The sequence below is a fragment of the Papilio machaon genome, chromosome 22, assembly GCF_912999745.1.
Source record: "Papilio machaon chromosome 22, ilPapMach1.1, whole genome shotgun sequence".
Lineage (NCBI taxonomy): Eukaryota > Metazoa > Arthropoda > Insecta > Lepidoptera > Papilionidae > Papilio > Papilio machaon.
In genome coordinates, this window is record NC_060007.1 from 642,307 (window position 1) to 669,413 (window position 27,107).

General features: G+C 33.9%; 2 protein-coding genes across 2 annotated transcripts in view; both read right to left on the reverse strand.

The window, feature by feature from the left end:
- Window positions 1–6,923, reverse strand: part of LOC106715126 — a 66,915-nt gene extending 59,992 nt beyond the window's left edge. Inside the window, exon 1 of the mRNA XM_014508350.2 lies at window positions 6,605–6,923. The gene's annotated coding sequence lies outside the window, so the exon portion shown is untranslated. The remainder of the gene's footprint in view (window positions 1–6,604) is intronic.
- A 13,937-nt stretch (window positions 6,924–20,860) lies between these two features.
- LOC106715095 (venom acid phosphatase Acph-1) lies at window positions 20,861–25,272 on the reverse strand. Its single transcript, XM_045683572.1, has 7 exons — window positions 25,166–25,272; window positions 24,779–24,889; window positions 24,033–24,290; window positions 23,317–23,499; window positions 22,068–22,188; window positions 21,545–21,762; window positions 20,861–21,189 (listed from the first exon to the last, which is right to left on the reverse strand). The coding sequence occupies exons 1-7, from the start codon at window positions 25,181–25,183 to the stop codon at window positions 21,022–21,024; spliced, it is 1,077 nt and encodes a 358-aa protein (XP_045539528.1). The 5' UTR covers window positions 25,184–25,272; the 3' UTR covers window positions 20,861–21,021.
- Between the last annotated feature and the right edge of the window lie 1,835 nt (window positions 25,273–27,107).

Genomic DNA, 27,107 nt, shown 5'->3' on the forward strand with positions numbered 1-27,107 from the left:
CACCAATGAGAATGAAGTGGTAGAAAACAATAGCTTAACCCTTATGTTAAGATAATAAGGGGACGGTCGACATCGCGTCTATTGAAGTGATAAAGGGTCTCTATTTCTTAAAGTGCGATGCCTACGCAAACCTTTGGCACGCAGCCCTTACGTCAAGAGGGCACGTAAGGGCATATAACGCTTTAGGCGTGTCGTCAAAACACTAAGATGGTAATAAGGGCGTGTAACGCTTTAGGCGTGACGTCGCAGTAAGAAGGTACTCAAAGACGTATACAACGGCACAAAGATCTCGTACACCCATGTTTCACGCCTTTAGTACGTCTCGTCGGTCGGCCTTTGAGAAAACAAGTCATTGTCACAACTGTAACTGCAGTTTGTTTAATCCACGTTTATGTTTCATGACCTATTTTAATGAAAATAATAGTATCAATGTGTAATTTTATTTGAACACTAGCTGTCGCCCGCGACTCCGTCTGCGAAGAATTAAAAAAAACTTAATTAGTAGCCTTTGTGTTCTTCCAGACTATGTTCTACATCTATGTCAAATTTCATCGAGATCCATGCTACCGCTCTGGAGATACCTTCAAACAAACATCCATCCATCTAAATTTTCGCATTTTATTAAGATTTTAGACACCACAAAATTAGTGGAACATTTTTCCAATGTCTTAATATAGATTAATTTTTATTTATATCAGTCACGTGCGTAATCCTCAAGGTTCTCAAGATATTCTAGAGAGAACTCTATAATCAATCTGTCGGAGATTCGCAAAGATAAGTAATTGTTTAGTCAAGTACAATTCCCAGAGGGCCGGCGAGATTTTGCAACATTTTCGCAATCGCTTTAGTGTCTACCGAAATGGATTTCGCTTTTCAATTTCCTGAGAAAGAAACATAATCATGGAATCAGCTCCTTTGCGTATCGAAGCGTAACAATGTGGCTTAAAAACTTTAGTGAACAAACATAAAATACATTTTTTAGCATCTCAACTCAACTTTCAGGTCACAATACGTCTTCACTGAGGGGCTCGTAGGGACCCTGAGTTAAGGGTGACTACTCTATAGTCAAACACGTTAGCCAATGCTGGTTGGTTGACTTCTTCGTAGATACGTAGCAGCACAGGTATAAATGTACATATGTAAATCAATAAAATATTGGTACTTGATGGAATTCGAACCCAAGACCTGTAGATTACAGATCAAATGGTTAACCTCTGAGCCAACGACGCTAATTCACGTATAAAAATCTTACAATTCATACTTTTAAAGCGGCCAAGAAAACGGAAAGCATTTTCAAAGAAATTCTGTATAATTTTTCAGTCAATTCTAGAATTTATCAAAGTCTACAATTACTAATCTACAAAGAACACTCCATTGACAAAAATGACAAACTTTTCTTAATAAAGGCAGCGTCACACGACAAGATTGCAGATACGTCAGTAGTCACAATGTCTGGTCCTTCGAGCATCCAACTCAAGTAACCACTTACAGCGACGTGCCTAAGTGGTGATATCACGATGCCACCCTCATCGCAACCCACTTGATCTCTCGTCCTCTTGACTTCGTTCTGTACAGAATTACAATATAGTTAAGGCAGCGTAATTAACATCGCACCTACTTTATTGCCCGACTTAAAGAAGGGTACCTATTGTTTGTAGGTTAGGTTCGTTAGTTTATCAGTTTAAAAATCAACTGTTGGTTGTTACGTAAAGCTGTTGAAGAAGAAGCGAGAGAGGTGTGTCAGAATCGCGCCAAAAGGAGATGCTTGGTCTCTGTCTACCTATATTAGTTACGGGAGAAAGTTATGTTGTAGTTAGGTGAAGAATGTCTAAGAAAAGATACAATTGTTGCAAAAAAATAAATTCTGTCTTGGTTTAATGTTTTTCGCTGCTTTTTTACGAATTTATTTAATAATTTTATCATTAATTTAATAAACAATATTAATCAACTTTATCCTTACTAATATTATAAATGCGAATGTTTGGATGAGTTGATGGATGGATGGATGTTTATTAGGAGGTATCTCAAGACCGGCTCAATCGATCTCGATGAAAATTTGCATTAATATAAAACAACAGTCTGAGAGAACACATCGGCTACTAATTATTATTTATATAAATTCCGCGCAGACGATGTCGCGGGCGACAGATAGTTTAAGAAATAAATGTGTACACAAAAATATTCTATGAAAATATATCTCTATCAGTAATAGGTTTCTAAGATCAATTTGCCGTAATAAAAAAATAAATATTGCCAATTACTGTCCGAGAGATGTCCACAAATATTACGATCGTTTGTTAAAAACGATGTTATTGTTGTATTAACGTTGGTTTCTGAGAACAAAATCCTTGTATAAAACATATTTTTATGTCTGCTTTGTCAAAAATATTGACGATATGTTTTATAAAGGGTTTTTGGTCTCGGAAACCAACGATTAACCTTATAAAATATCATCATTTTCAAAAATAAAAACACATTTTGAATTTTTTCATTTTTGTAACATCTATCTGAAATACAGTAAAGGAAGACCAAAGAAAGTATGGATAAATGTGTGACAAGATATGCGTGAGAAAGGAATGAATTCAGAAACGACAGAAACGAGTGGCACAAATTATGACCCTCCGTAAAGGAAGAATGATGACAAATCTAGCGGCACGATACCGTAGTAAATTTCTAGTTAGTTTTATTTTATAAATTATTATTATAAAGGTGGGTATGAATATGTTCTAGTGTATCATCCTTTCACGAACCAGGCTTTTACTTTTGCTTTGGAAACTATGCTTTTACTTGTATTATACAATTCGTAAGAACGTTACAACATTACATAGAAATACTTGATAAAATGCTCTCGAACATATGCAACTTCGGAAGAACAGTATGCAGACATTTACCTTGTTAATCACATCCTGAATAACAATATCGGTACAATAAGATACCGGTCTTCAAATAATTAATTCTTAATAATAATAGCCAAAGAAAATTCAATCGATAAATTATCTTGCAATATCCACGCCATCTATTGTTTATTTAATGAATTGTTTTTTTTTATTGTTAACTTGTTAACCATTGTTGATATAACCCAGTTTAAAGTGTTCTTTATTGTATTGTTCTAGCAAAGGGTTCGATTATCTTGTGTAAATGAGGTCAAAGATACACAATACATTGGAAACACTGAGAGTACATACTCAAAGATGTACTTAAAGACCCTTAAAATACACTTTAGTAGTAGATTTATCATATCCAAAACGGTTATCCCTTAAGATTCTATGACACTAATATCTCAATTAAGTCCATGACTTTAGTGAACTGCAATTTTAGACCTGTACATGACTTTACTAGAAGACACACTACTCACGCCTGTGGCCCAGAGGGTTTGGCAGAGATTTCGGACCTCCTTTGGTGTGGCCAATTGAACCTCCACACTCCACTTTCCGCCATTTCGGGAGGCGGAACGAGACGGGTGGAGAGCTACGTTTTTCCCGGGAATTAACACATCACATTTATTAAAAGAATCCGCATTAATTACATAACATAAAATATTAATCAAAAACATTCGTCATTACAAATTTAATTCTACATGACATTTATAAAAAAAAACTCAAAAATAAACATAATTCTGCACGCAAACGCTTTAAAAGTGCTCACAAAAAGCTCACAGGAAAAGTATCGCCGACGTATTGCGGTACCTTTATAATTAGCACCATGAAGGTTTTATGTGCCAACGTTGGGATTTAAAAATAAAAAGAATGTTACATTCAAAGAGGTTTTTTCCGGATTTATAAATATTACTTGACTTTATTTTTGTCACGTTAAGGTAAAAATTTGTCAGCTATAATTGTTACCGACGGACGCTTTAAATGCAACCATGAAATTTCGACGACGTTCGTTAAACAACGATCAATGAACGATGATGCATGAAGATCGATGAACGATGAACGACGAACGGGAAACAAAAGATCAACGAACTTTACACGTACTTAGCAATCCATGGTCAGCTTTTCACTACATACTAGCTGTCGCCTTCGTTCACGCAGAGTTAAAAAAAACTTAAGTAGTACTCTATGTGTTCTATCAGGCTATGTTCTACATCTATGCCAAAATTCAGCGAGATATGCAGCCGTTCTGGAGATACCTTCTAACAAAAATCCATCCATCCTTCTAAACTTTCGCATTTATAATATTAGTAAGACGCCAGGATTCAAAACCTGAACCATGAAGGCATTTTATTATTTTTACTTATCTGGTATCACAGTAATTATAAAATAAAAATAGGTATTTAAGAAATCAGTTAGACTTGCAAAAATCTTTAGCGTTGTAAAACGGTGCTTGTGTATTGAGGTGTACAGTTAGGCACAAGCCACCTTTCACCCGGGGCGATTTAATCCCAAACGTGACGAGGGGATAAACCAAGCCAACGTCTGACAAATAAACCATATGTTTACGTCAACTCAACGTAGGTATACTCTTTGAAAAAAAGTTATCGTCCTTTAATAACGTGCAAAATATCATTTTTATAGGTAAAGTATTTTGACACAAAGTATAATTTGGGACAAGGAGTCACTGGAGTGTTGTAGGTATTGATTTTACACAACAATTTTGATTTGATTCAACTTATTATTTTTAATATAAACATCGATTAAGTTGGTTGTATTATTATGGTCTAATTATTTAAAAAAATATATATTTTAATGAATCTCCCAAGTAGAGTTGGCGACAGGCAGGTGGTCGGCCTTAAAAATAAGATAAATCAAAACATTAAGGAGGTTAAAATCTCGTGCGCCGACTCCCATGAGTGGGATAAGGTTACATGATGATGATGAGTTGGATTTACTCCACATTTGTCTTAGTTCCATTTTTTTGTCTATCAAAGTAATAATTATAGATCTAACAACTTGATATCGACATAACGTTATAATTTTTAATTAATTTTAACTACGAAAGTAATAAAAACGCCGCTATACAAAAACAGTCCATTTACAAGCGTGAATGCGAGAAAGTGAAAGGTCTTATTAAAGTGCCGAAGCGATTTATCAAAAAAAAAAACCCCTTGGTTGGACTAGAGAGAAACTTGGAGTTTCTTTTGTATTTCTGAGCAAGATTACTGCCGGCAGCGTCGAAACAAAACTCACAAAGAACGCTATTACATCCAAATAAAACGAAAAAAAAAAATTAAACCAAAAAGGCTGATGACGGATTGTATTTAATTTAATATGCATTGATCGTAGAATTGTGTTTCCGGGAGATACATTGTCGACAGAGAGAGAAACATATCGACCAATCCAATGAAAATGAGATACATTTCTTATGACATCTCTTAAGGATATATTATAGGTAAGAAAGAAATGTAGGTGGCTAACAGAGAAACGAAGATGACAGTATGTTACAGTAGAGGTAATACTAAGAAACAGGGCCGGCGTTAGGTTAAGGCGCGGCTGGACGACCGCCTGAACAGAAGCGGACGCCACAGGTTTGCTAATTACACAGTGTCAAATAACCTTGGTGCCCACCTCAAAGACATGAAGGTGCCGTAGAAATCTCGCTCAGGACGCTGAATAGATGACCGATGAATTTAAACTACGAAAACCTGTGGTGTCGATCCCACAAAAGGTGGGAAGACAGTATTCTTTATAGTAATTTCTAAGATACCATACCTATTTCGTTCATATTTTTAGCCGACTTCAAAAAGAAGGAGGTTATCAATTCGACTGTTTTTTTTTTTTTTATGTGTGTTACCGCGAATCTCCGCCCCTGGTGGTCCGATTTTGATAAAAAATATTTTAATCGAAAGGAAGTGCTTGCAGATGGGTCCCATTTTTTTGTTTTTTTTTTTTAAATAACTAGTTTCATACTTCCAATTTATAATACAGTATATATTGAAGTTAAAATTGTAGACAAAAACAATACCTTCGTAAAAAAAAATTAAATAAAATTTACATATACTTTTCGTGTTAAAACGACGTCTTTATGTATTATCATTTTTACCTATAATATCAGAATAGGACTGGTTAGAGTTAGACTGATGTAATTAACGTGAGAAAAAAGTACGCATTAACTTTTTTTTTATGATGACCGGAAGCAAAGGTCGCTCGGGCCTCTGGTTTGTCTGGTTTATTAAACGTAGGTTTCTGAGACTAAAAGCTCCATTTAAATTTTATTGTTATCTCTGTTTAGTCAAAGAATAATGACAGGGATGACGATATGTTTTATACCGAGATTTTGGTCTCAGAAACCAACAATGAGGTAGTTTTAAGTAACATTAACGTCATGTCAATGTAATAAAGTCTAAACAAATGAGAATCTAACATACGTACTAAAGTCGCATAGATAATTACTAGTTCATTTAAGTAAAGTAGCCGATAAAATTCCGAGAGACAGATAATAAAAAAACAAAGAATTCTTTTAAACCGTAACTTGTTGGGTCTTGAGCCCGCCAAAAGATAACTCGAATGGCTTTGTAAGACATGCATTGTCAGTTTGTGCTTACAAAACAATCGATTGTAGGGAATTCCGAAACGTTAACCTCACAGGTAAAAAAACAACTTATTTAACGTTAAAAAACCTAAAGTAAATAAATTAAGTTAGATTTTATTTGCTTAAGACTTACCATATTATTTATCCAACTGTTCAAGTAACTTCTTAATAAGAAATTCCAGAAAATCACAAAAGTGTGCACATTACAACCGGCACATATACAACACGACACAACGGATTTCTTGTTCACGAGATGAATCACCAAGAATGCACAACGTTACACATAGATTTTTACACTCAGAATTACACAGAACACTTTTAATTAACCATATTTAATTAAATTAAAACTTTTTTCAAGCGATTTACGACTTTTTTTATAGATCACGATGCTAGATAAAAGTTTTTCAACGCTAAACAGCGACGCGGCATCCTGTGTAACGCCCAACGAATGACTGGTCGACTGGTAGGAGAAATATAACCCCACAAAATTAAAATGGCCCTCGATTGCAACCGCGCGTCATAATCCTTCGGTGTTCTCAATTTTGTAGGGCAAACTATAGAGTTTAATAAACAATAGTTTGTACTAACTTGAAGTTAAGTTACCCAGGCATGTAGGTTTACTATTTTTACAATAATATTTTCGTTTGAATCGTTAAAATACTGCTCCGTGCGTGTTTGCGAGCGTCAATAAAAGTTTAAAACAGGATTTGTTTTTGTTCGGGGCATGAACGCATGCACCTGAACACAGCAACAGTCCGTATTGCAGTTGCACTCAATAAATGCGTAACTAACTTCGTTATAGATAAAATAGCGCCATACGAGGCGACGATACCTGCTTCTCTTGTTTTTTTTTTGAAGCAAACTTTGCTCCTTTCCAAAAAACGAACGCAACATGACCGCTGTCAAAGGTTGAGTTTTTTTTTTAATTTTTTAATTTAGAAAGCTGTCACATACATTATTTTTAGTGCAATGATGTTATTAAAAATACAAATTAGAAGAATATTTAATCGAATAATTTTAATAAAAAATTATCAAGCTTTTGCTAATATTTCTTTGAATAAGCACTTTCTATACAGCAAATTTTACTTAATTTTAAAGATGTTGTGATCAAGGTAGTGTGGTAATGGAAAAAATTGTTTTGTGATCAGTAATTTGGATTTTTATAATTCCTTACTAATAACAGTCGACCGTATGCTAGGTTTATATTCTCTTTAGAGGAGCAAATGATGTAATCCGATGGATCCACTAAGATCAAGTAGTAAAACAAAGAACATTAGCTTGACATTCAGTCATTGTTAAATTGTGTTAATTACATAAAACCTAAACATATACTTATATTTCACAGAACTATAGATATAATAAGATTGTTCACTACTAGGACATATTTATAGTGGATTTCCACTGCTACACATGTCGCTATGTTCGCTGTAGTATAAGGGGAATGATGGCATGTTTTTATAAGTATTTCAATAGTGAAAGCCCACTATTAGAAAAAAAAAATTCCAGGGAAATTATTTGAAGAAAGCAGATGACAAATAACTATAGCAAACTGACACATGCTGAACACGAAATTTAAAAAAAATTGTAACATAGAGTATGTAACGTTGTAGGTACACATAATGTAATTATGATGTATATAGTAAACAATCACGAGCATTACGTGCTTAGTCGTGATTTTAAAAATAAGTATTTGTATTGTAGTAGATTGTTATCTTGTAAGTGACATCGAGCACGCAAGCGCTTGGTGTGGCTTTAATCTGAAATTATTAAGTCTAAACATACTATATTGGCGTAAATAATATAAATACGAAAGTGTAGATGAATGGATGTTTGTCACTACATATATCTAAAACGGCTTAACACAATCAAATTCGGCACAGATATAAAACATAGTCTGTGTATAAATTGAAAACAGCAGTACGGCAACGAAAATGCTTTTATTTCGTTGTTAAAACACACATATTTACTATAATTATATACTCAACACTATTTACAACTACATCTCGTTAACATTTCCCGCGCCATTCTCTTCTAATAATCATCTATCTTTTTCTAATAACAGAAAGGCAACGGTCAAATGGGCAGTATGCCATCTCTTTGGCAGAATGCAAAATCCTAGTCTATCATAGAGATGGGATACGTAATTTTTCACTCAACAGTCTGGAAGAACAAATAAGCTACTTATTTTTTTTATTACCCGTGGACGAAGTCGCAGGCAAAAGCTATTTGTTAATACATAATCGAATCCGTTTCAAGTGTAAAAAAAATTTTAGAGAAATTATTATTGTCAAAAGTGCTATTAATCCAGAAATTTCTAGGTTCAGTAATCCTGTTTTCAAAATAACTTTACAAACTTCAAAAAGCAACACTTAACTTAGGCTTAAGACTTACATATTTTAACTATTTTAAGGTTCAAAATCGAAACACGAGTGAAGCGGTTTCGAAACAAAGGCTCGCCAATTGCGAATGCGGTGTGGTCTTTTGAGCCGGATGGGTTTTAAAACAACTATTTTTATTCATAAACGCCCCTACCTGGCCCATTTCCGAGTAAGATGCTAAACGTCTTGGATTTTTACGAGCGCTCTCTTTTAGTTTAATAACAAGGTTTACAACTTCCCATATTTATGGTCTCGTAAGCATATTTGTTGTATGGAAACGGCCATGTTAAAGTGTTCTGGAGAATTTAATATTAAGATATAGAACTCTGAGCAAATTGCTGTAATAATATTGTTATTTATATTTTTAATTTTTAATGTTCGATATTCAAAATATTAGCAAATATCATAAGATTATTAAAATGAGGTCCACGTAAATCTATAACGACTGAACGGGTTTGAACGAAATTTGGAACAGAGATAGATTCAAGCCTTGAATACCGTATAAGCTACATAGTTTTTTTTTTATTCAACACGAACGAAATGGAGGTGGCTAGGTGGTGACATCTTAATCTATATATATAAAAGAAAGTCGTGTTAGTTACACTATTTATAACTCAAGAACGGCTGAATCGATTTGACTGAAAATTGATGGGCAGGTAGCTTAGAACCAGGAAACGGACATAGGATATTTTTACCCAGTTTTCTATTTTTTATTCCGCGCGGACGGAGTCGCGGGTAAAAGCTAGTTTCTTATAAATTAGAATTATATAAGTACACACTATTTCGCGCAATTTCTTGCCTCCAACCGCTGCATTGTGGAATCGTCTGGATTTGGAGTCCTATATTTTCGAGCGTAACTCTTAAAGGAAGAACAGACAACGGTACCTCTGGTGTTGCGGATAGTCATGGGCTTCGATGACCTCTTGTCACATCATTATTTGATTTTACACACACACACACAACTCACGCCTGTAAACCAGAGGGGTAGGCAGAGATCACGGACCTTCATTTGGCGTGGCCAAACATACTTCCACAATCCACAACCGATGAATGCACCTGTTTGATTACAATTAATGTAAATTCTGTGAGATGTTACTTAGGTAAATGTCAATTGACTCATTCATCTTACATAATGTTATCGAGAACAGTCTGTTTGTGGAATGGAATGGAGTGGGCAGTGTGAATAATTAATTTACGAGCAATGACATGACCAGTAACGCGTATTCATTGCACTGTTCTGCGTGCTCTATTGAAATTATATATTCAATAGGTATTGTATTACATAATATTATTCACGCACAATAAATATAGAATAACTCTGGGAATCTTACTGATATTTAATAATAGAAAATAATTGGATGGATGGATGGATGGATGTTTTTTGAAGGTATTTCCAGAACGGTTCAACGGATCTCGATAAAATTTGGCATAGACGTAGATGTAGAACATAGTCTGGAAGAACACATAGGCTACTTATTAGGTTTTTGTTAAGTCGGCGCGGACGGAGTCGTGAGCGACAGCTAGTAATAAAATAATTGAAAGTAGACTTATAATATTAGGAAGGGTGTTGACAAAATGTTTTGTCAGAGTTCTTGTCGATATTTGTGACGAATTTGACTGCTTGAGATTTTATTAAAAAGTTTGACTGTTTTTGGTTGTTTTGCTGTCAATTTAAGATTTGTACTATTATCACGGCTGTTAGTATTATCATTTAATTGTATTGTATTCCATATTTTCCTTCTCATTCATGTTGATAATTTAAATAAATAAACTGTTATATAAATGCAATATAATCAAAGCGATTGTTAACGACTGTTTGATCTATTGTTTGTCTGTGGCATGCTTGTGGCATTAGCTTGCTGTTTCCCGCCAACACGCTAATTCGACCGCAGAGCAAATGCACTTCGTAATTAAATGTCAACTATTCTTCGATCTCAATGTACAATTCTCACGCATATTAACATTCTCTTAGTTATGTAAACAAATTAAAAATTCCATTTGAACAAATAATAATCACATTGTAAGACTATTGGTTTTATAAGTAAACATTTTTGATTCATGCACATTTCCTTGGTGAATTGGTAGATTGTTTGGAGAGTTAAGGATGCATAGTTTATTCTAAAACTGTATGTATTTATTTTTAAAACAAGGGAAAATAAGTTTGTTTTACAAAACTACTTTTATAATAAAATTTAATCTTTCATCTAGTAAAGATTTTTGAATTCTAATATTTAAGTGGATTTATTTAAGATAATCGCATAAAAGTTGTATCACAAAATAGTATAACGAAATTATGCAGAATATCTAAATCCATTTCTAAGTACTTTACTATGCAATAGATAGCACATTTCTAAAAGTTTCTGATCTCTAAGCGCCTGCGGTAAAACCTCCGCAAGCATGCTCGAACCAACTTCACGATCTAGGTTTTCAGGTAAGGCGCTTCACAACTATTTTCCACAAAATTCTCTCGAACGCGTTGCCTAAGTTGAAAAGCAAACGACTTTCAAACTTGAAAAAGATTTATACTACTAAATCTTTGTTGATTTCTTTACAAAACACTCCTAACGCTAAAGTTAAAGGTTAATAATATTCCACAAGCAAAATTTAATGTTAATTTTTGTTCTCATTTAAACATGTTAATTCAATCTGAGTAAATGCGTTACAAACTTTGATAGTGTGATTCAGTCGCTACGGTCACACCGAGTTGCGGCACCTGACGTATGCTAATTTTGTTCTACTTCTTTCACCAGCGAACACCTGCAAAGAACATAAAACTTCAAATAGCTATTTCATTGCAAAAATTAAACTCCGTGCGTGGCATAATTTTAACGGTGTAATAAAATGTTCTAGATATGATTTGGTTCTAAATTATATAAGACTTTAGTTAAAAGAAAAAAAATTAAAAAGAAAATGAGAAAGGTATTTCAAAACGAATACGACTTAGGGTTTTTTAAGTGGCGAGCCTGTCTCTTTCTCAAAGGCCTACAACGCATCTGCAGTTCCTCTGGCGTTAGGGATGTCCATGATCGTCGTTGATCACCTCGGTGTACCCGCCGCTTCTTTCTCCCCTTCTCTTTTAAAATAAATGTGGACTTCTGACCTGCATTTCAAAAATTAAGACAGAGAAATCTGTAAACCGCTGTCACTTTATTGCCACAAAAAATTATTACTAAGTTAGTAGAATTGTTTACTTGAGCAATAGATTTTTCTAAAATATTTTTAATTCTTGTTCAGATAACTCTACTTCTAACCCTTTGAAGAACTAGTTGTTATTAAGTTGCACTGAAACCGTCACGGAATAAGAGACAAATAAAGTGCCGCTGTTGTTTACAAAGCGCACTTTATTTATCTCAAGTGTTGCTCTACTTCAGTAAAGAGCTACGTTTATTTTGACGTAACATACGCTAAGATCTTATCAAAATTTTAAAATCAGATATTCTAGATCTTTTTCATTGTTGACAAGGTTGTTGATTTAGACAATGTGAGCTTCTTGGGTTTTGTCTATTTATAATGTTTTCTTACTCATTTTTATATATGGAGTATTATTAGAAGTAATTTTGAATTATTTATCTACAATTATTTAGTTTATATTATATTTAATTTTAACTAATTCCTCCCAAGTAGTGTTGGCGACAGGCAGGCGTTCGACCGTAAAATCTTAGGCCAAAACTTTAAGGTTTATAAAACCTTGTGTGCCAACCCCACGTAAGTGGGAAGAGGCCAGGAAAATTATTGTGAGCTTCTTGAAAAGTTTTGGCTAAGGATGAGTGGTTTTTGTTTAATAATAAAAAATGTAAAATATATTTTTGTCTAGCGTCTACTTTGTTCTTTTTTCTTTCCTTTGTTGTTGGGTGTTTGTTTGAAGGTATGTTCAGAACAGCTCAACGGATCTCGATAAAATTTGGCATAAATGTAGAACATAGTCTGGAAGAACACATAGGCTTCTAATTATGTTTTTTTTTTATTTCTCTCGGATTCAGTTGCGGGCGACAGCTAGTTAAATATAACCAGATAAAACTTTATTCTTCTTTGCAGTTTAAGTATAGAACAGGTTAGCTACTGAAGTGTTTTTTTTCTACAATAATCTCTTTAGTCAAGCCAGAGGCGACAAAGTTTGCGTTCGCAAGATAATAGTGTACTTTCTATATCTTTTTCATTTCATATCCTGCGCAATAGTGAGAGAATTAATCACGTAACTTTGTTATTACTTTCAGTATCCTATGTTCTAGCACTCAAACATAACTTTTCTGAACATTGCATGGATAGTTTTATCATAAAATTATTCTTATTTGATAATGCTTATTATCATCCCCCTTCCGAAAGGGGATCGGCATTATATGTACTCTTCCATACATATCTATCAGCAGTCACTTTTTTGTAAGACTATGGAGTAAATGAGCGGAGGAACATCAAGGTGGTCAACGACGCCCATGGACATCTGCAACACAGCAAGAACTGTGATGCCTTTAAAGTGTCATATATTTATATCATATTCTCTTATTGCGTATTATAACAACAGTATAATATTAACTAATAATCTTATATATAAAATTTCCATGTCACAAATGTTGGTTACCGTACTACTCCAAAACAGCTTGACCGATTTTTATGAAATTTTATATTCATATTCAGTAGGTCTGAGAATCGGCTACTATCTATTTTTCATGCCGCTATTAAGTTTTTATTTAAATGCGCGCGGACGGAGTCGCGGGCGACAGCTAGTTTCTTTATAGATCTAAGAATAGAAACAATTTAACTTTATTAAAAATAAAACATTTTTAAATAAATTTCTAATATTTTAACATATTATTTCTTATTTATTATACTAGTATTCTATTGTTTTTAGATGTTTCTAGAACAAAGGGTTATTGAAATACATTTCATTTAATACATGGCGAAAGCGAAATAAGAAATATTTAATTAGCAATTTATAAATAAAACAAAAATTGCTATTAAAATATTCTAGTACTTAATTAATTTTCGTTTTCTTCAACTTTTATTAAAAACGATATTAATATTAAATAAGCTAAAGCTTGAAAGAAAGCGGATGAGCTTTGTGAATGGAAATCTAAAAACGTGCTACTAAGTTTTAATACTCAGTATTTAATTTCTTATATATTATGCATCTGTATGGATGTATTAAATATATATACATTATGTACTCTTGTTGCTTAAGCAGTTTTATCTTTAACTTAATTATGTAACACCTGTCAAGAAAATAACTTCAACATGTGTACATTGCAAGCTAAAACATACATACGGCACAGATGCAAGTGTTACTGCGGTTAGCCCGTAGGCAACTGAGCGTCTGGAGGCCAATGTAGACTTGTTGTTAGTGTTTGTGTCGTTCTGTAAGTGCACTGTATTTATTTAAGGACTTAAGTCTGCTGCGCCTGCAGTTACATGTGTGCGAAGCTAGACAAATAGTAACAGAAATTGAGGTAAAATGTACAAATTTTTGTACAACTTTGTGTTAAGTTTGTTAACATTTTTATATTATAATAACACACTTAAAACTATTTTCTCATATATTGTAGCAGTAATAATATTGCAAAAGCCCTAAAATGACCAAAGATTCATAAGAATAACTTATAACAAAGTTTAATGTAATATTTACATATATGCGTAATTGCTATTAAATTTCGATAGGCGTTTTAATTTTATTAGAAGCACATTCATAAATCAAACTTTAATTATAAAATCTTAAAATAACAATTATTTTCCTGTTCTCAGCTTTTTATAGTAAATGATTTATTCATTGCCGGCGTACTCCGCGACTTGCAAAATGTTTGTTCACTCGTCTTTTAATTAAACTTCACATGTCCTTCTTTTTAATTAGATTTTGTGACTTGTCTGCTGTTTTCAAGCTTGGCGGTTTAGAGTTCTATTTACGGAAAATGCTAAAGATGTGTATACACGTACTTAATTAAGAAAAATAAAAGTGTATCTTATTTGCTTCCTATACTTAAGTAGTTTTAGAAAAAAATCAATAACCGTATGCTTTGTAGAATTTGCCTATGCATTTTATTTAGAGAGAGGGAGATTTTTTAACTTTCATGATTTTACAAACATTAAGTTTTTCCGTCCGAGCATGACGAGAGGGCCTTCTAGAGTAGAGTGAATAGGTATTTACTAAACTAGCGCGTACCATCTTTCGACGACACCATCACTTAACATCAGGTGGGATCGTGGTCAAGCGCTAGATTATAAAACATAATAAAGTTCATAAGAAACGGGGTTCTTGCAACGATTGATATTTTATTATTACCTTATAATAGAGATGATAGGTGAGACCGTCGGTGGCTCAGGGGTTAAGAACTAGACTTGCAATCTACAGGTCCTGGGTTCGAATCCTACCATGTACCAATGTGTTTTTCGATTCTCGATTTACCTTTGTACATTCATCCGAAGTACGGCGAGGGAAAACATCGTGATCAACACTGGGCCAGCGTGGTTGACTATGGATTAGTCACCCATATGTTAGAGTAGGCTCCGAGCTCCTCGGTGGGGACGTATAGTGAGCTGATGATGATAATAGAGTAGCGGTGATGTAGCCTGGTGATAGGTCGTTCACTCTTCGCTTCTCGCCTTACATTGCATTTCTTTAACGTCATGATTAGGTTAAAAAATGAAAACTTAAAGTTTCATTGAACTCTACTTTTCTAAAGGATGTATCATTCTGAACAGATAACGTCTTCGTGCCCGATATAAAAGCTTACAGAATGAAGAGGCTACTTCTTTCCCGGACGTGTCTTATCGTACGTCATCACTAAGCAGGGATCTCGATGTTGCCACGCCAGCACGAAAATATGGGTCAAATATTAAGGCAACAAAAAAAGTTAGTTAAAATTTAATAATTTCACCAATCAATTTTTTATAGTATCTTAAAATTTAAAATTTGTTTACTAAAAAGCTTCTGCCCGCGACTTCTTCCGCGCGGAATTTAAAGTAAATCTAGTGTCTATGTCACCGAGTGACAGTGTTGCTTCCCAACAGTGAAAGGTTGCAATTTGGTTCTGTAGTTTCAGAACCTAGTCAATACAAACAAACAATAAAATCTTTCCTGTTTATTAAATTAGTAGAGACAATATCACAGATTTTTTCTGAAAAGTTAAGTTTGAAAATATTATTTGGAAAAATCATTCCTTACAATATTATTCTTTGTAATCGAGCATGTTTTCTAGTACTTGAGTTATGGAATCTGAAAAACATTAAGGGGTGGTGATATTTAGAGTTAAGTTATAACAGAAATAACTTAGCGTTAACTTAGAAACATTCTTTCGTACATTGTTTTATATTTGCGAAAGTTTTAACTAAAACTGTTATTGTTTCAAATCTCAACAACTTGAGGAAACCGCGTCGTGGAGTTGAAAAGCAATTTCATAGTCGTGCTTATAGAATATTTTTAATGGAACAGAAAAATATTCTTTGCCTCTGAATAACTGAGCGTTTGTTGTATAACATGTCCTATTTTTTGTTGAAATATATACGTAGTTTTTTACTTAATGTTAGCAACGCAATGTTTCATACATTGGTGACCACTGATGTTGAATTATGAATAACCTCGTGGCAAATAAAAATCTGCATTTTTTTATATCCATAAAGTGGCAAACGAGCGAACAGCCACCCAAGTTTGCCGAAATAGCAAAGCGACCGCTGCCCATAGACATCCGCAATTTCAGATGCGTTGCCTACCTCTAATCGCTGGAGTCCACCCCATCAAATCCACTTCCCCTTCCCATAATCCACTTCCTTTCCTTATAAGAAGGGAACTAAAATTAGGCCATCGGCACCAAAAATCTTTGATTTCCTTGTTTATTTATAACTATTAATTATTTATACTATTATTTATTTATACTACTAACGGAATTAAAAAAAAACTTATTTAGTAGCCTACGAGTTCTTCTAGTTTTAGACTATGTTCTTTGCCTATGCGAAATTTCAGCGAAATTCATGCAGCCGTTCTAGAAATTCCCTTCTAACAAACTAAACATTCGAATTTTTATATTATATTAGGATAATATTGGTGGTATTTTTGCCCTTCAAAAAATCCATTTCATTCAAAATATCCAAACGTCTACATCAGCAAAGCTCGTAGATTGATCGATTAATTAACGTTATTTTGCTCACGTGGAGAGAAATAAATCACGGGTTCCAATTACATTACGTCGTACTCGTATTAAGAGTTCACACGAATTCAATCCGGGAAGGAATTAACATTTACAATTGTTGACGTGTGAAATATTTAATTTATTTCATTTAATAAATGATTGTTATAAAAATCTCGAAACAATCTATTAAATGTGGTGAAAATTTTAGTCGCTACAATGAGTTTTGACGTCATTCATAAAAAAACAAATTAACAAACACTAGAAACAAATGAAAAGATGAGACTGGCATTTTTTTATCAAATTTAGAATATTGTTAGGACTGTTGAGGGTAGCCACACAAAAAAAAGGTTTTATAAGGAAGCGTGCGCTGCTGCTCGAGGCAGTCTCTTTCCATCCGTCATTGCGGAAAGTCTGACATTTTTGTTTACTTACGTTCGGTTAAAGTTTATAGTACAGCGAGGATTATTATGAAGTAGAGTTAAATTCACTGTTTCGCTGTTAGTTTAATTCTTTTAAAATACTTTTGCATCAAATATCTTACAATATAATAAGTGTAGTACTTAAATCATTCCTAAATAGGCATCCTAAAAGTACAGAAACTATTTTCGCATAACAACGTGGAAGTAACTTGCAAAGTAGCAGTATAGCAACGTCACCGATGGTCTATTTGCATACTCTGTGTCGCGCCGAACGACGAACAAACATTTTGGTGGCAATTTCGTTCATACATTATCTACAGTGACTAGTGCTTACGTTTTGAACATTACACGTGAATTGTATTTACTATTGCTTGGTTATTTTGAAATAGACTACAAATAACTTGAAACAACTAAATTGCTATATAATGTAAGTACAATACTTTTTACTAGAAATAATACGATACGAGCGGAAGACTGATTTAACTAGAATAATTGAGACCGTCCGCGACTTCATCCGTGCAGATTAAAAAAAAAAACTTTTTTAATAGCCTGTGTGTTCCAGTGTATGTTTTAAATTCAGGCCAACTTACAGCGTGATCTGTTTGGAAGTTTGAAGATACGTAGTAACAAAAATCCATCCATCCATCTAGCTGAATTTTCGCATTTATAATATTAGTTTTTTTTATAAGAGAAGGGGACAAACGAGCAGCGGGAACGCCAAGGTGTTCATCGACGCCCATGGACATCTGCAATATCAGAGGGATCGCAGATGCATTGAAAATACTAGGTCTATCTTAGTAAGATACTAAGATAGACCTATACTATTCCTATCAAGAATCTAGTAACTCGTTGTCATTATTTATCTTACTGTAAAGACTTTTACTAATTTGGTTGGTTTATTTTACATTTTATTTTGACAAATCTTGTCACATACTGTTTGGTATAGATCTCATTTGTAATGTAATCCACTGTACCAACTCCTTGACAGTGTTGTCGGTTAAATTAATGCCCCAAAGACAGTTTGCATACTGCCACTGCAACTGCGGAGTCGAGCACGTCGCGTAAATCAACACCGTACCGTCTAGGGTTGTCCAAAATGCATTTTTTTTAAATATAACATTTAAAAAATGAAATTATCTAAGTTAGGAGTAGTTGAATTATGTGATCTATGAAACTATTTATATAAACGAAGTATTAATACTAGTGAAAAACTTAATTAATATCAATCTAAATACACCAATAACCTCGCCATATTTACTTAATCCTACGAAACTAATTTCTTGTAATTTAAAATTTTCAAAAAAAGCTTTGCGTTTGACAACCCTACAGATAGCAGAACAACTGACACACTGGCAGCAAACAGCGCCATGTCTTGAATCATCATACGCTCCCACAAACAGATATAGCACTGGTTACACTTTATGAAAACAAATGAATCCTTCTGGCAAAATGATCGAAGCATCAATAATTTTTGAATGAGGTAAAAAAGACGTGGCAACATCTATGAATACTGTTGATCAGCTTGAGCTTGAGTAATTAGTTATTTGATGGCTAGCGACTAAATAAAGGTACTATAAATTATTAACTGTAGGAAATCATGTTTTTGCTGTTCTAATGTAGATGTATAGACTCCGTCCGCGCGGAATTAAAAAAAACTTTATTAGTAGCCTATGTGAATTGTGAACACATATGGAAGAACTTCCATACTATGTTCTACACCTGTGACAAATTTCATCAAGATCTATTGAGCCGTTCTGAAGATACCTTCAAACAAACACCCATCCAGCTAAACGTTCGCATTTATATTAGTAAGATAAGTAGCGATCTATTCGTAATTTTAGCAAGATCAGCTTGTGCGACAAAACAACTGTCCTTTTTATAAATTACCAATTTTCAAATGTCATATTTGAGCACAGATAAACCAAACAGCTAAATTTAAAAAAAATCGTTTCAATAATAAAATTAAAGCTTAACAATGACTAATCTAAAAAGTGATAAATGCATAAGAGAATATAGATGGCACTGTTCAGTCTAAGAGAGGCGTATATATCGGAATTTAAGCGTCCGGAATTAATACTAGAGTTCCCGAAATGGAAATGGCGGGAAACGATCGTCTCCCGTTAGCTAAAACCCGACATCGGCCCGCATTCAGAATACGCTCTCAATATAATTGGGGTGAACTTTTTATTGGAGCTCATCCGATTTAATAGGAATGAATGAATTGTGAGCTCTCAGTGTGAAAGGGTCTTAACATGTGCGAATTTATTCATGAATGGCGACTCAATAATCCTTAGTACTCCTGTTTTTGTTTGTTTGCTTTGAATGGGCTCCAAATTTACTGAATCGTTTTGTAAAATTCTTTCACTGTTGGGAAGTTGTTACACTATCCCCGGGTGATATAGCCTATATTTTATTACTAAATCTCTTAAATTCTGCGGGCAACTGCTAGTTATATAAGTAACACGTAATATAAGTTTATTCAGGTCATTAAGTATAAGCCTTAAATATGATTATGGCCGCAAGAAATTAGAATTATATTATCAATAATTTATCACCTCCGTTATTTTCACGACAGAAGAAGATTTTTTACATATTTTTTTATATTATATAGGCAAGGAGAACGCTAATTATGAGTGTGGAGGTACACCGGTAGAGGTAGGCCTAGGAAGAGATTGATGGATTGCGTGAAAGATGACATGATCAAGAAGGGGGTGACAATGGAGATGACGACAGACAGATTGATTTAGAGGACAGAAACCTGGTGCACTGATCCTACGTAGTGGGACAAGGTCAGGGAGAAGAAGAGTTATATACATTAGTATATTATAAGAATATATATTAAGTTTTTAAGATACTAAATTTACTCGAGAAATGACATTGTTCAACCCAAAACTTTATTCCTATACAGTAAGTCATTTTGTTGTTGATTTTTAAAAATAATAAGTAGCCGTTTCCAAAAAATAAATCGCCAGTCTGGATGTTGACGAGGGCCGACTTATTTGTGCCTTAGGGTTTGACAACGTAATAACTTGCACCCTTGTCACGCCAACTTCAAAAGGACTGCACCCGTGGTGTCCGGCTTAAAGGACCAAAATGTATTTAGTTAAAATATTATTAAAACTGCTACAATTTGATACTTGCGGTTATTAAAGACTACATATTAAATACTTATAGTGAAAAATCAAGTCAGTTTTAGTTATTATTTTTAATACATATTTATTTATTGATTATATGTATGTATATCACAGACTATGCTCCTTATATTATATACTTTACAAAAATAAACTGCGATATTTACATTGCAGTATTTTAAAATTGCTATATATAATTTATGTATACATATTTGTTCATTGTGTTTTAAGGAAAAACAATTGAAATACCAAAAAAACAAAAATGTACTTAGAAAACTATAAAAATAAGTAATGATAAATATATCATTCTATCAAAATTAATTTACAAGTATCAAAAACAGTTGTTAAACTGTCAATTACATTTATCACTCAACGTACACTTGTGTACAAAAGTGTTTAAATTAATTAATTGAACTAATTTTCGTCCGTAGAATTCGACCGCCATCGTGCCACTTGTATTGTAAGGAAAGAGATGTGCCACAGCAGTGGAATTCTATGTTAACTTCATGCATTATAACTCAGTCTTGATGTTGCAGATTCTGTAGAACTCCTTCTCTGGTAGTGCAAACTCCCTGGTCAGTTCAAGGAACTTGTGATAGCTACAGAAACTGTTACTCTCGCATCCAGTGAAGTGGAGGTTGTGGGCGACGGATTCACCTGCCTTTGGCAAGTATACCGGCTGAAAAATAAAATAGTAAGATGTTAGTTTCAACGTGAAATGTATGCATATTGCAACTTTAATTTTCTATTGCGAAAACAAAGAGTATTTTTTAGAGATAATTCAATCAGATCAAAAAATGGACAAAAAATACGACGATTTAAATCACTGTAAGAGTTGTGCGCAAGTGTACTTGATGAAATCTGAATACAAATTTAAAATTGGCTCATATTCTGCTGTTTATTTAAATTGTGAGTACATATATGGTCGCATTTATTCTATCTCAGTCGATCTGGCCAAAGTAATACCACTTGCTGAAGATGACTGAAATCCAACTATAGGAGATTCAAGTTCCTACTTGATGCTTAGAACTTACCAAAACAGAAAATTCTCCATTACTATTCGACCTATACAACTCTAGAGCGAATAAAGAGCCGTATTCTGGAACAGTCTGTTCACTTCGCGATATCCTGGTGACTTCCATTACAGAGCCGATGTTGAAATCGTGAGCAGAGTACATTCGGAATCGTTTATTGATTTTCTTTCCGGTCACGATATCGTTTGCAGCTGTGATGAAATCGTTCAGAATAACACCTGGAGTAAGAAGTAAAATTAATATCACTGGTACCACTTCTTCAGTAAGGCATCTATTATCTGGTTCTTGAACGCAGCGTTAGTTAAATATAAAAATACAGTTTGACGGAGATTTTTTTTTGTTAAGCAAGATTAAATATTTCGACTGCTTAAAGATCTCGATCTTAAAGATAATTTAATAAATTGAAAACTTTCTATATACGTAAGAAATCTTCAGCTTTATAATGCATGAAAAGAAACAAGTGAATGAGTGAGACAAGAGTGAACGAACTTATAAATGAACTAAGAGAAATGTTTGAATTTACCTCCACCAATCTTTTTCATTTCATCAGTCTTGAAGTACAACCTATAAGCCAGACGAGATGCTTCCCCGAGCCTCGCTAGGATGGGATTAGCCCATTCAGGTACGTCTAATCCGAGCGCAACCTGGAAGTTACACAATAAGCTAGAGCGTACCATCTTTAGACCACATCATCACCTCATCGGGTGGGATCGTGGTCAAGAGCTAGCTTTTTCATTATAAAAAAAAATATTCATTATCCGTAGAATTCAACAGCTGTGACTGTATTGATACAATATTGTTGTCTTTGTTTTATGATAGAGAAAGGCAGAGATAACAATATATAATTACTATATTTTACCCGCGACTCCGTCCGCGCAGAATAAAAAAAAAACGGGGTAAAAATTATCCTATGTCCTATTCCTGGTTCTAAGCTACCTGCTCACCAATTTTCAGTCAAATCGATTCAGCCGTTCTTGAGTTATAAATAGTGTAACTAACACGACTTTCTTTTATATATAGAAGAAGGTATGCAAGTGCTTCGACAGTAGCAACCCACAGTATGAATGTTGCTATTTCAATTCGAAACAAGTGAAGATAGCAGATAAGGTTGCATTTGTTTTCATAATACTCTTAAAGTTGTCTAAAATTATTTGTACAGCATGCGAGGTTGTACTAAAGATATGCTATTAATATATAAGAACAATACCAAGGTCGTCGAGTTTGCCTGACGCTAAGACAGCTTTTGAATAAAATAAAAAGAAACAATTAAAAAAATATCAAAACCCATTAAACATCCGCTAACAAAATGTCATAGGTTAATGAACACACATGTAGAATATTATATAAAATCGTAAAATGATCTTTTGAAAGGCGAAACGATCTCGTTATTGAAAGTAATTGTGTCTGTGCGGGTTGTGACCCTGACGTATCAATGTGGGAAATGTGATATTGCAAGTGCATTATGACCTTATTATAAAAAAATTATTACTTACTAGCTTTTACGCGCGACTCCGTCCGCGCGAAATAAAAAAATGCACATAAGATAAAATGGTTCCTATGTCCGTCTCCTAGTTCTAAGCTACCTCCCCATCAATTTTCAGCTAAATCAGTTTGACCGATCTTGAGTTATAAATAGTGTAACTAACACGACTCTCTTTTATATATATAGATAATATTTTGATAAAAGATTTACATTAAAAATATAAGCAAGATGGTCAAGTATGGTTTATTTATTTTACCTAATGAATATTTTTTTCGAATGTGTTTTATACCTGACTTCTGAATAAATCGAACAAAGCTTGAAACAGCAATGGATTTTCGGTGAAGTTGCGACCGGTTTCCTTCAATAACTTAGGGAATAGATCGCTGAAGGGCGCAAACTCTTGGTAGAGCGATGTCTTCTTAGCTATCTCCATTAGTTCCTTGAACCTTTGACAGTTGGAGTAATATCGCAACTGTGGACAAAAATAAATTGTTGAAACGTGACATTTTCTATTGTGTTCTATCAAAATTGATGCTTAAAATAATCTTATGAATTTATGCTTTTGAGACTATTAAGGTCTCCAAAAAAATGCCGCTGTTGCGGATTTTATCGCTACTTATTCCCGATAAAAAGGGAATAATAAATACAAAGCTGACCGCTTTACGATTTGTTTTATTATTTTAACGCAAGCGCCTCATTATCAACACGATAATAGAGGTCAATGTTACATAACAATAAATCTTAGAGAGAACACAATCACGATTTATTCGCATGATATCAATAAAAGAATGAACTGAAAGCTGTTCGATGAATGGGTGACTACGGAAAATTGTCGTGACTACCCAGAACTAATACCTTAGGTTATACGTTGTTTCTGATGTCTCGCTTCTTGACAATCAGACGACATTAAGTCCTTTATATCTTATCTTCTTCCTTACCTTGTCATTCAAATATCATCTATAATCTCTAGTCAATTAACAATATGTTATTTACGCGTTCACTTACATAGTCCTCGCTCAAAGGTACAGCAGTGTACGGAACTGGTTGCCAGACTTTTCCAAGACCCTCGTCCCATTGTTGTTCCAATTTTGGTGGATACACAGCTGCCATTGCCATCTGTGCTGTCATTTTAGTTCTCTCTTTGTCCGTACTCCTAACAGCAATCTCATCTTGAAAGTAAATGTTTGATAGTAACTTGGAACCTTGGCAGCCGTAACGTTGCTTGATGAATTTTCCTATTTGGTACCCTCTCCGTTTACCGGCCTAGAATTTGACATCATGATAAGACACAGATCGAAATTATTAGATAGACTTTAATAAACCTGATCGCTTTCAGATTCAAAGGAAAGAAGCAAAACTATGCCTTTTGATATCAAAATATTTTTAGGCTTTGTTTTCACGGATTTAGCCGATAGCATTGCAAGTGATACAGCTATTAAAGTTATTAACTAAGTAATTTCCTCTTCCTTCTACAATTCATTGACATGTAACAAGATTAACCTTGTGATAAAGAAGGGCCTTCAGCACTTTAGTCTGCGATATCGTAACATGACCGTTCAAGGTGACGCTTCTTTTATAAACCATGACATTGCTCTTTTGTGTTTTTATTAAACTTTTAGCAAAGTAATAAATTATAATATCCACTTAATGACTAAAGGGCTTAGTAACAAACATACCGGTTTAGTTTTATCAGGAGAATCAGTTTGTTATATCTCTCATGAATGAATAAATGGTTTGATATTTGTACTTACGTTAGTCAGACCTTCGGGACCTTCGATGTACGTCAGGTTCTTGAGTCTCTCCTGTTCATTGGAAAGTGAAAGTTCATCGCTGTCAGGCGCTCGCTCGCCGTGCCGGTTCACCTTTGAACATTTTGTACGTTACATCATGAATTAGTTACGCTTTTGACCTAGATGAGTAAAGTTCAGAAAACTAAACCACGAATGTAGACGTTTGTCGAAATATAATGGGTACTATATTAATAACGTTAACATCTCTAAAATTGTGGCACTGAACAAAGAAAATGTATAAACATCTTACAAGATGTTTCTGATGATATCAGATGTTTCTGGTACTTGAGGTCTTTGGCCAGCGGCTTTCTGTTCTCCGAAAGGCACAAGCTAAATATGAATACTTACAACAAATGCCAATAGCATTTCCCTGTTGTCAAATATTTGGTTTGTGATCGCACTGCTTTGTGATAGGACCAAGACCGCAAGGCATACCAGGAGGAAATACTGGAACTTCATCTGGGAAGAAACATGAAATTTCCAAATTTTATTTTAATTAAATTGTTCGTGACGTGACAATTAAAAGTTTAAATCTATATATCTATATATATAAAAGAAAGTTGTGTTAGTTACACCATTTATAACTCAAGAACGGCTGAATCGATTTGACTGAAAATTGGTGGGCAAGTAGCTTAGAACCAGGAATAGGACATAGGATAATTTTTACCCCGTTTTTTTTTTTTTTTTTTTTATTCTGCGCGGACGGAGTCGCGGGAAAAAGCTAGTATAAAATAAAGTAACTAATAATAATAATAATAATAATAATAATAATAATAATAAACTTTTATTGCCATTGAAATTTACAAACTTTTAAAACACAATGATTTACAATATACAGTGATGGCAAAAGGGGGTGGCTCAGCTTCGCCAACACCGGTTAGGATACAGTGTCGAGCTGGTTTTCAGCCATCCCCTCTTCCCAAGATGATAAAGGGAAAATAGATAGTAGATGGTCGCTGTACACTAGTTTAAAAAAAAAAAATGAAGAAAAAAAACAAACTTAAGAAAAATAACAAAATTAGTACTCAATTATGTGTATCAAATCACAATTCGATCAAAAACTGAAAGTATGTTTCATATCCTATTAATATTTCCGACTCCAAAAACCCAATTATATTTACTATTTAACAAAGAATAAATTATATTAAAGATAATGATCCTCCACTACTAATACTTGTGTGAATGTTTTGTATTATTGTTATTGTTAAGTGCGAGCGTGTTCCGGTGCGTGCGAGTGCTCTGTCTGTGTGGAAGTTTGTTTATTTTGATTGAGTGTGTGTGTATTTGTGTGTTTGTGTGTGTGTGTGTGAGAGAGAGAGAGAAAGTGTGTGTGTGTGTGTGTGCATATGAGAACGAATAAAGTTTGTGTGAATAAACTTACGTTGTCTTGTTTATTTTGTATGTACGTTTCTTTTATATATGTATTACCAATACTCTTTTAAACTTAGATGTTTCCAGTAGGAATGTTTTATGTTTTCTGCAGCAAGTTGGCGCTTCAGTAGTGCCCACTTATATTTCCGTTTAAAGCTATCGGTGTAACACGTAGTTACACTATTTATAACTCAAGAACGGCTGAATCGATTTGACTGAAAATTGGTGGGCAGGTAGCTTAGAACCAGGAAACGGACATAGGATAATTTTTACCCCGTTTTCTATTTTTTATTCCGCGCGGACGGAGTCGCGGGTAAAAGCTAGTTTGTGATAAATGTTTGTTGTATATAAGAGATAGTGTTGATGTATATAATATTATTATCACACACATTAAAAATGATAAATAAAATGTGTTGAAGATGAATATTATTTTGACCTAATATAGACGTTTTAGGTCATGCACGTGTCCGGCGCGGCGCGTTCGTGAATCTAATCTCTTCATTGACCTTTTGATATATGCAGATCTTTGTACCACGCGTATATTATCGCTGTTTGCTAAAACTTAAATATATAAACTATTTGATATCTTTCTGCAGAGATAATAGCTGTACCGAAGAGATTCCCAAACTTTTTTCTCTGGTAAACGCCAAATAATTACTGGTTTTGGTGAACCCAACATTTTTTCTTCAAATTGTATACTCGTAATTTTATTTTCAGCTATCATACAATCCTCGCTAGTTCCTGCACACAACCTTCCGTGAACCTCAAGATCAGGTAGTCTGGTCCAGGTGAAAATTGATAAATTTATATACACTTAAATTTTTTATGAGCCTAAAATAGTCACAAATATTCGAAAGACATAAAAGACAGTTTATAACAGTTTTTATGTGCATATTACTCGTATTATTGTAGAATTACT

Coding starts and splice junctions, on each gene's coding strand:
- LOC106715095 (XM_045683572.1), bottom strand. Junction 23,500..24,032: donor TACCTTTGAGCGAGGACTAT/GTAAGTGAACGC, acceptor TTTTGTCCACAG/TTGCGATATTACTCCAACTG. Junction 21,763..22,067: donor AATGAAAAAGATTGGTGGAG/GTAAATTCAAAC, acceptor TTCTTACTCCAG/GTGTTATTCTGAACGATTTC.